This window comes from Mesocricetus auratus, unplaced genomic scaffold (genome assembly GCF_017639785.1).
Source record: "Mesocricetus auratus isolate SY011 unplaced genomic scaffold, BCM_Maur_2.0 Super-Scaffold_100676, whole genome shotgun sequence".
NCBI classification, from domain to species: domain Eukaryota; kingdom Metazoa; phylum Chordata; class Mammalia; order Rodentia; family Cricetidae; genus Mesocricetus; species Mesocricetus auratus.
In genome coordinates, this window is record NW_024429266.1 from 38,263,650 (window position 1) to 38,273,126 (window position 9,477).

Genomic DNA, 9,477 nt, shown 5'->3' on the forward strand with positions numbered 1-9,477 from the left:
ATTCTGATCCTCTCCCGTCTAGTTCCTGAATGCACCACCAAACTAGGTGTAGTTGGAGATGAAAACCCAGGACCTCATGAATGGATGTAGATACTACATCCCCAGCCTCAAGCCTTGATATTTTTGTCTGTTTGTTTGTCCGATTTTTTGTCTTTTGTTTTGAGACAGGGTTTCTCTGTGTAGCTTTGAAGACTGTCCTGGAACTCACTCTGTAGACCAGGCTGACTTTGAACTCACTCTTATAGTCAGTCACCTTCTGTCCACGTGAGGGCAGTCACTCAATTCAGCAAGAGGAAGCACGTCAAGCCGTTTGTAGCATGCCAGTCTTCCTGTGTCATGAGCACACAGAGAAAAGCAACCATGAGTGGCCCAAGTAAAACTTTCACAGAGACCTTCAACTTAGCACTGTGCTTGCTGGGATTTCCCCAGATCTGCTTGATGGCGTTACCACAACCACCATCTCGGGGATGGGGAAATTTTGGAAAGTTTTGTGACCTGCATAATATTCGATGCTCCCATTTCACAGCCTCCACATTAAAAAAAAGAAAAAAAAAACCCAGTCAGTTTAAGATCTTGATAATCTTCCAATTTCACAGTTAAAAAAAACTTTTGATCTTTTTAAACTTCCACAATGGTGATGAATGTCAGCATTGTTCATGTGTGAACTCTGAAGAATGTGTTTGGAGCCTCCTGGGAGCTTCCCATACAGCACTCAGCTCCACCAGGATATGGAGAGACTTTGAACTTAGCCATTTACTTCTCTTATTTCAGTGCTTGATCAGAATATGTATTTCCCAAAATTTGGAGTAAAACCCACTCATATTCACTTTGCGGGCCAGCTAAAACCTGCTTCTCCTCTGGTGTCTTCTATTAGCTGTCCTGGTCAGGAACTTACAAATCAGCAAATATGTATCTCCTTTTACTTCCTTGGTTTTTTGAATACATTTATTGTTCTTCCCAAATAACAGCAGCCAGGTCAGATGGTCATCTTCGGACTTGACTCTATATTGTTGACCTTCGTGCATAAGAAGCCACCGTGTCTCCCCTTCACCAGCCACCTATGTTGCGCATTCAATTACAAGGGCTAGAGAAACAGCTCAGTGATTTAGAGTGCGTGTTGCTCTTCCAGAAGACCCAAGTTTGGTTCCCATTACCCACATTAGGCAGCTCACAACCACCTGAAACTTCAAGTCTAGGGTAACTTGTGCCTTTGTTTGGTCTCCGAGGCACACACATACCTATAAATAAAGATAATGGACTCTTAAAAGTCCAACTAGGTATTAATGCAAACGATATGACTATTTTACTTCTTTACTTAAAAACATTGCAATGTGTCTCGTAAAACCAAAAGAAAAAAGAAAAAAAAAAACATTGCAATGTCTCTTCACTGCCGTTGGGATAAAGTCCCTGTCCCTTAACAGGACTCACAAGCTTTCACGGTTGATTAGACCTTACCTGGTCCCTTTAGTATCTTTCCTTTCTGTACCTTGAGGAATCTTGAGCTTTTCCTGATTCTGATATTTGATGACTCTGTCTCAAGTCATGAACATGCTCTGTCTGGCCCAAGAGTCTATACTGTCATTTATTTCCTATTTATTATCCAACTGTGGTAGGGTGCCTACTCCATGCTAGGTATTAGGAAATAGTGATGAAACCACACATTGTTTCTCTCCTTATAGAAATTCAGTTATAGCATGAAAAATGGAGTTTGAGAAGAAATGGGGGTTTGAAGCAAACAGTATCAGATGCTGTGGAAGCCAATGTTAGGGAAGCCAGGCTTATTTAGGAGTCAGGGGGGGGTTCTCTTGAAAAAGTACTGTTGAAGTGAAAATCTAAATAAAGGTGTCAGTTGAAGTAAAGAGTGGGAAGGGAAGAGAATGCTGGGGGAGGTGGCAGAAACACTCTGAGAGTACAGTGAAATTGGAGAAGGGGCGTACTAACAAACACAAGGCTCTTCTTGGTATGAGCAGAAGATGCCTCTGTTGAGTATACTTTGTTGGTGGCCTGTTTTACCAAAGGGGAACAGCTGTGAGATCCTCCTCTTCCTCCTCTGTTGTCAGCTAAGTGCCAAGGGCTCCCCCTTTCAGCAAAGCTAGTGACTCTTGATGTCATCCTAGCAATCATAAGGACAGGTATGAAAGGGTACTGTGGATTTGCATCTAGAGCTATGAAAATTGGTTCCTTTCTAATTTTCACTTATGCTCTTGATCAAATGACACACTTGTCCTTCTGCTTTGCCGTTTGTAAAGGAGGTGGTAACACTGTGTGCTAGCTCAACCAGAAATGGTGGCACACAGCTGTTAATCCCAGCACTCAGGACGATAAGGCAGGAGGATGGTAAATTGAAAGCTAGCCTAGGCTATATAGCAAGTTGTAGAGTAGCCTGCGCTACATAGTGAGAACTTGACTCAAACTCTCCTATTTCTGCCCTCCCCTCCTTACCACAAATTCATTCTTCTCATTGAATATCAAGCAAACTCATGGTATGCTGTCTTTAGTGACCTTTTAATGACATAAGTATTTCATGGTAAATGCACCCCCTCTCCCACATAAGGTCTCGGTTTGGCTGGCCTAGAACTCTCCATGTAAGCAAAGATAGTGTCTTAAATGCTTTCTTACTTCCTGGCAGTTCCCTATCATTATCCTCAAGTTCATTACCAGCTATAACAATAGAAGCTACATTCCATCTGCACATCCAGAGAGCTGTATCGTCACCCTTTAGAAGGAGAAGAATCAGACCATGCCTCTTTTCAAGTGATCCCAATTGCTCAAAGTAAAGACATGTTGAAATAGAAACAGTGGAAAATCTAGCTGACTTTTTTTTTACATTCATCAAAAGCAGAATATAGTTCAGCTCCGAGTAAATCATCTCATTTATCTAGCTTTTATGCCCAAACTAATCAATGTCTTTTTCTTCTTTTCTAGTTAAACTTACTGTTTAACTACTCAATGGTAGACTTACAAATAAATATATGGGGGCTGAGAGATGGCTCAACAGTTAAGAGCACTGGCTGTTCTTCCAGAGGATCTGGGTTCAATCCCAGCACCCACATGGCATCTCACACCCTTACACCAATGCACATAAAATAAACTTAAATATATCAATATAAATATCTATTATTCTTAATTTTAAGTGGAAATTACCCATTAGTAAGCTAATGTCAGGGACCTCCGCCATAATCCAGCCATAGCATCCTCGTAGAGAAGATGTGACTCCAGGCCACACTGCAGAAATACTGCCTCTTAAGGTAGGAAGCAAGTTCCGAGAAAACAGACCCACGGCTTATCTGCCTAGTGAAAATTACCAACTCACTCGGGAGTAGGCTTGAACAATAGAGGGTAGATTGAAAGACAGCAGTTAGGTTACCAGGCGACACAGGATGGCCTAACTCTCCCACTGACCTCTGCTCCACCAGCTTCATTGCAGCTGCAGTTAACACCCCTATTCCCTCCCCTCCTCACTTCCCACCTATGGCTTATAAAAATCCCTTTGGGATGAATAAAGGTTGTCTACTTGATCAGAATCTTGTCTTGTAGTCCGTTTCTGTACCCCCTGTCCCTCATTTTCTCCTAGATGTCCCCGTCCATGTTGACTGTCCCCTGCCTGCATGGTCATGCTAGAAATGGTATTTCAGTATAATTTTCTTTAGAGTTATAAAAACTAAGAATCCTTCAGGATTCACATTGTCTTCTTATGCAATGAAGTTGACCCATGAAATGTGGCATCCTTAGTTCATGGGTTTACTTTGCTAAAAGCTTTTTTATTCATTCCCTAAGAACCTTTTAGTTGCAAATGAGTATAAAATTATCACTTATCTTAGTCACAAATGCTATGTTTTCCTATGTTTCTGTTGTCCACAAATCAGATAAATAAGTTCAGCTCTCCTTTCAGAGTAAATGAAAGGTTCATTCTAAAATATTTTACAAATAGCCAAAATTTTACTAGGCATAATTTATAAAAATGAAGAATCTGGCTTGAGGATGGTTTAATCAGTATATTTTCTAAAGGACCTGAGTTCAACCTCCAGAACCCACATTTTAAAAAAAGCTTGGTGACACATACTTGTGGTTCTCGCACTGGGCAGATGGAGACAAGTGGGTCCCTGGGGCTCGTTAGTGAGAGGCCCTGTCTTTAAAAAGGTGGATGGTTCCTGAGGATAACACTCAAAGCTGTCCCATGGTCTTCAGGCACACCTGTTCACATACATGCCCCCTTACATATACATGCTCCTGCACACACATAAATTTGCCCACATGCATTTCAAAAAGGAAAGTGAGTTCTTTAGTTCTAAGCCCTGATTCTGCTTGTTTGTTTATATTCTTTCTCTCCCCCCCCCCAGTAAGCAACTGGATTTTAGGAAATGCAGGCACTCTACTAAAGGAATTTAAGGGTTGTTGGTTTTGTTTTGTTTTTGCATCTCATGTAGCTGGCCTTAAACTGTGTAGTAAAAGCTTCCCTTGAATTCCTGATCCTCCTACTTCTGCATCTCAAAATCTGGGTTACAAGCATGTACCACCAAATTTCATACACCTAAAGAAAGTTTGATAATTTAATTATGTTAAGTACTTATGTGTTCTTGGGGAGAACATCTTAACATCATTTTTAAATGGGAGTAGCTCCTGGATAACTTGTCTCTCTTGCAATGAGAAAAAGCTCTTAAGGAAACGCATCACCCAGAATGCAGTGAGCTGATGGTCAATTCCATCTAATTAGTGTACATTTAAAGGAAATAGTGTTCAGTAGGTGGCCCAACCAGATTGGCTGAGCGCTTCTTCCTAGCCATGCAGTACAGCAGTATCTGTAAGAGGGATGTGAAATGTGAGGCTCCAGACAACCCAGTCAAGGGAGTGATGGTGTACTCATATAATACCAGTATTCAGGAGACGGAAGCAGGGGTTCAAGGTCATCCTTGTCAAAACAGCCAAGCTAAGCCCAGCCTAGAGTACTTGAAATCCTGTCTCAAGATCAAATCACATTGTTACCTGCTCAGGCTCTGAATACCAGTTTCCCACTCACAAAAGAGACAGTGATATTTGTCTTGTAAGATTGTTAACATGAACAAGTTCAAAACATACATGAGAAGCTTTTACCTAGAAACTGCCATACAAAATTAATAAAGTCAAGCATGGTGGTTCATGCCTGCTCCAGCACTTGCAAGGCTGAGGCAGGAGAATTACTATAACTTTTGGACAAGCTTGGGCTCAGAGTGAGACCCATTATCAAGAAATATAAAATGAAACAAAATCAGTTCAGGCCGGTAATCCCAGTACTCAAAGGTTAGAGGCAAGTAGATCTCTGTGAGTTCAAAACTGGTCAGATATACATAGTAGATTCTAGACCATCCAGGATGATATAATTGAGACAGGATCTCTAAAAATACATGACTAAGAAAATAAAAACATGATTTAAAGGACCGCTAAGATTGCTCAGAAGACAAAGGTGCTTGTCACCAAAGCTAACAACCTGAGTTCAGTATCCAGTACACACACAGCAATTCTAACAAGTTGTCCTTTGACCCCCTTAATATGAAAACTGCAGCACATACAGAAATAATAAAGAAATAAATGTCATAAAAATAATCTTCAAAATGTGTAAGAAGCTCAAAGATACCAGTAAGAAATTCCACAACCTGTAGTTTAATATCTATTTTGTCCTCCTCTTCTTGTTTCCTTTTCACATGTGTATGTACTTTTAGAAAAGCCTCCATTAGGTGGTAAGCTCCCTAAACCCATTGTGAGCACATAACAGCTTTTTCCTGTGTTGCTCTTTAGGTTACACTTAATGGATACTCAAAAGGCTTTGTTGACAGATCTTCTCAGTTGGTCCTCGAAGCCAATGGGGAGTGAATAATGGTCACTGTCAAAAGTCTCCTTTCACTTATTCTAAATGTATAACCTTCTGCTACAACCTATGCCTGTGTTCATATTCTATCCCCAAAGCTCCTGGAGAATAGGCAGATAGATGAGCACACACACACACACACACACACACACACACACACACACACACACATACACACACACTGCCCTCTATCACTGCTACCAAACCATTCAGTTGCAAGACAGTGCCTTTGCTCTCATTCAAAATCTGGCCCACTTCTGATCCTACGGCAAGTGGGATTTCCAGAAAGCAAAAAGGAGCGCCCACTGGCTCCCTAAAGATTCCTAGAGTTAAGGCGTTCCCAAGGAAGCTCAATCCTTCCTGGAAACAATATCAACATGAGGCTGCCAACGGAAAAGTGGACAATGAGGATGAAGAATACAAGAGAAGAGACACTTGATTCACAAGAAAGTAAAAAAAGTGGTGAATGCCTGGGGTGTTGTTACTTCAGAAAACTGAGAAGGTGACCCACCCCGCTGCTGGTCCACCTCGATGCTGTAACAAAACCTCCTATTTAACAGGCAAGTTGGCGTCATCTCGGAATAAATACTTTTAGAAGCTTACAGAATAATGCGAAACGGATGGTTACTAATTAGGCGGATCTGCCCTGAGTGCAGGGTAGTTTTATAACCTGGTCGTGAGTTGTTTTTTTGTTTTTTTTTTTTAATCGTCGGGCCAAGTGAAGATTCACCTTTTAGGTTTAGAGACGGGTATTTTTAGCTTGGGCAATTGGGGTCGTCTTTACGCGCATGTTATGGCTTTCATTAAAAAGCCTAGGAAAGCCCTGGCGGTCTTCCAGCCCTGGGCAAACACGTGTGCCCTCAGCCAGTGGCAGCGCGCTGCGTTTCAGCACCGCCGCCTGTGGAGAGCGCCTCACCGCAGAGCCGGGTCAGGGCCTCTCACTGGTTCCTTCTTCCATCCCGGAGGCCTGGATTTCACCTACTTTCCTTGAGTCCCAGGAAAAAGCAACCCCAACTTCTAACTTCTCAATTCCTGTTTCTAAAGTGACCCCCGCGCCCCTCTCTCAGGGGTCCAAACTCTCGCACACCCTGCGCCTTTGGGTCCTACAGGAGCAGTCTCTGAGCCGCGTGGATTCCGCACCAGTAGCGAGAAATTTCCAACCTGCGTGGACAGTTGTCTCTCTGATGAACCTTACACACGCACCCAGACGCTGGGGCTCGGTCCCTCTCGCTGTACGTCCCAAACCTCAAAAAACAAACTCGTTAAGACGCGTCTCTACCTCACATGCATCCTCACACTCAAGCCGCAAGGCTGCCCAGTGCCATTGCCGCTCTGGGCAGAACCTTGGCTAACTTGGACCCGGATCCATCTCGCCAGCTCGTGGACCACCTCCCGCAGCATCCGCCCCGTCCCCTCCCCTTCCTAGGCAGCCAGAGCTAAACCTCGGCCGGCCAGGGCACCCCTCGCCATCAGTCAGCATCCACCGCTCGGGGCCACACACAGCCACAACCCCCAAACATTTGTCCCTGAGCCTCCAGGAACCGCCAGCCAAACCTGTTAGTTATCTCCTTGAAACCCCAGTCCCTGTCACTGGTGTGTCGTGTGCGAGTGTTTGCGTCTCTGAGGCACATTTAACTCCTTCGAGCTTTCTGTCCATCCTAAACAAACAGCACGTTATTTCCAACCCCTCTCCTCTTCTCTTCTCACCCCAACCTCTGCCCCCATCCCTATCCTCGCCTGCCAAGTAGTCAAACCTCCGCACCGTCGCACTCCAGGGCTCTAACCTGGAGCCCCCACCCCGCCCCAGAGGACCTTCACCCCCAGCCCCGCACCTCCCCCACCCATGGCCCTCAGCGAGGCGATCTGGCCCCAAGCTAGAGAAGCCCGGAAAACACGCAGCCTGCGTCGGCTCTCGCTAGCGGTGATCGCACGGGCTGACCTGGCACCAGCCAAATCAGCGGGCGCACCCCTCCGGAGGGGCGCACGCCTTTCTGCCCAGTCGCCCTGGAAAACCCTGGCATTGGCGAGAGTAGAGCAGCGGAAGCAGCCTCCGGGGTGGGCGGGAGGACTCACCGAACATCTGAATGTGCCCTTTAGTGATGGGATTGAAGCTGCCGCAGGCCAGCAGGATAACGTGGGTCTTTGTGGTCTCGGTCATGATGGGAGTAGGTCCCTCGTGCTGGTCCAGGGGTTGCCTCTTTTTGTGTCTCGATATGTCTGCAGACGGAGAAAGGAAGGCGAGGCTCTGGCGGTGGATGCTGTGGACTCCAAGGAGCCGCTCTAGACGCAAACCGCGTCACTCCCCGCCTCCCTTTAACGCTTGCAACTCCGGAGAGATCCGAGGCTGCTTTTGTATTGCTCAGCCCTACTTCCTCTCTAGCTTGGTTCGCGTCACTAGTCCTGGTGCCTGACCCTATCATTTCTATCCGTCTCATCCCACTTCATTGCATCACCCCATCTTAGTTTATCTACGAAACAAGAACTGGTACCAAACAAGAGCCTTGCAGGCTTTACAGCGTGGTGTGCTGCCTATGTCCTGCCTACTTCAGATTTTGCTTTCCTATCTCGCTCTTTTTCTCCCCTTCTATATTCCTAACATAGCCAACTCCAAAAATATTTGATTTTATGAATTTTCTTTTTCATGGCCTCAATATCTTAAGTGACAAATGACAGTTGTTCTATACTCTTAATTTCGGGCTTTTTTTCCTCCCTTATTTAGTGATCCTAAACTATTGAAAGGAGGCCAAAATTTGACTTAGTGGCTCCAAGAAACAGTGAGAGTCTGGTCCTTTGTGTGGGTTGAAGCGACTATGGATTTGAGCAAATATGAATGAGGAAATTACTAAATCTAGGTATTAGGAAACTCATGTTCCTTTATGAGCTTATCTAAGTTGAGACAGTTATTGTTCCATTCTTATTTTTGGAGTGTTCACTCTCCAGAGATGCTATTATGAACCCCTTTGAAGGAGCAAAGCACGTCTCTTCTTTAAGTTTTCATTCCACTGGAGTGAGGTTGATAATAACCACAAGGAGGATATTAGGTGCAATTGTGAAAAACATAATTCGTGAATTAGCTGATTCTCTGACAGAAGAGACTGGACAACTAGGTGGTCTGGGAAAGCTCTGGGGACATGGCATTTGAGGTGGTCCCATTTAGACAGAGTTGTTAGTATGGATATTTAGGGACAGGATAGGTCTTCCTGTGCTCATGAACATGAAAAGAGGTCCATGGAACCAAAAGCCTTAGGCAAGCTGGAAACCAGTAGTAGAAACGTGGGTGCCAGTCATCACGTGGGACTAGGATCACGGGCCAGAAGTTTTTCTTACGGTGAATAACAAAAGGAAGACTCTGAAACCTTTAAGCAGGAGAGCACTGTGCGATTTACATTTTCATGAGATCTCTGACTGTTCAGAGAAAAAGCAAATGGGAAGAAGAGAATGGAAGAGGAGGCTGGCAGCCACAGACAGGTGGTATTGTCCTGGGACTTACAGGGAGGGCATGGAAGAGATAGGATAGATTTTGTAGCTTTTAGTCTTTACAGATAGGTTGGATATAGAGAAGTTCAGGAACATGTCTTAAATTCTGAGTTAAGCAAATGAGTGGGCTAATTCAGAAAAATGAATAGGGGGAAAGG

General features: G+C 44.4%; 1 protein-coding gene across 1 annotated transcript in view; it reads right to left on the bottom strand.

The window, feature by feature from the left end:
• Positions 1–8,156, bottom strand: part of Nmnat2 (nicotinamide nucleotide adenylyltransferase 2) — a 164,576-nt gene extending 156,420 nt beyond the window's left edge. Inside the window, exon 1 of the mRNA XM_005071290.4 lies at positions 7,916–8,156. Within this exon, the coding sequence (XP_005071347.1) occupies positions 7,916–8,000 (85 nt within the window). The 5' untranslated portion in view covers positions 8,001–8,156. The remainder of the gene's footprint in view (positions 1–7,915) is intronic.
• Between the last annotated feature and the right edge of the window lie 1,321 nt (positions 8,157–9,477).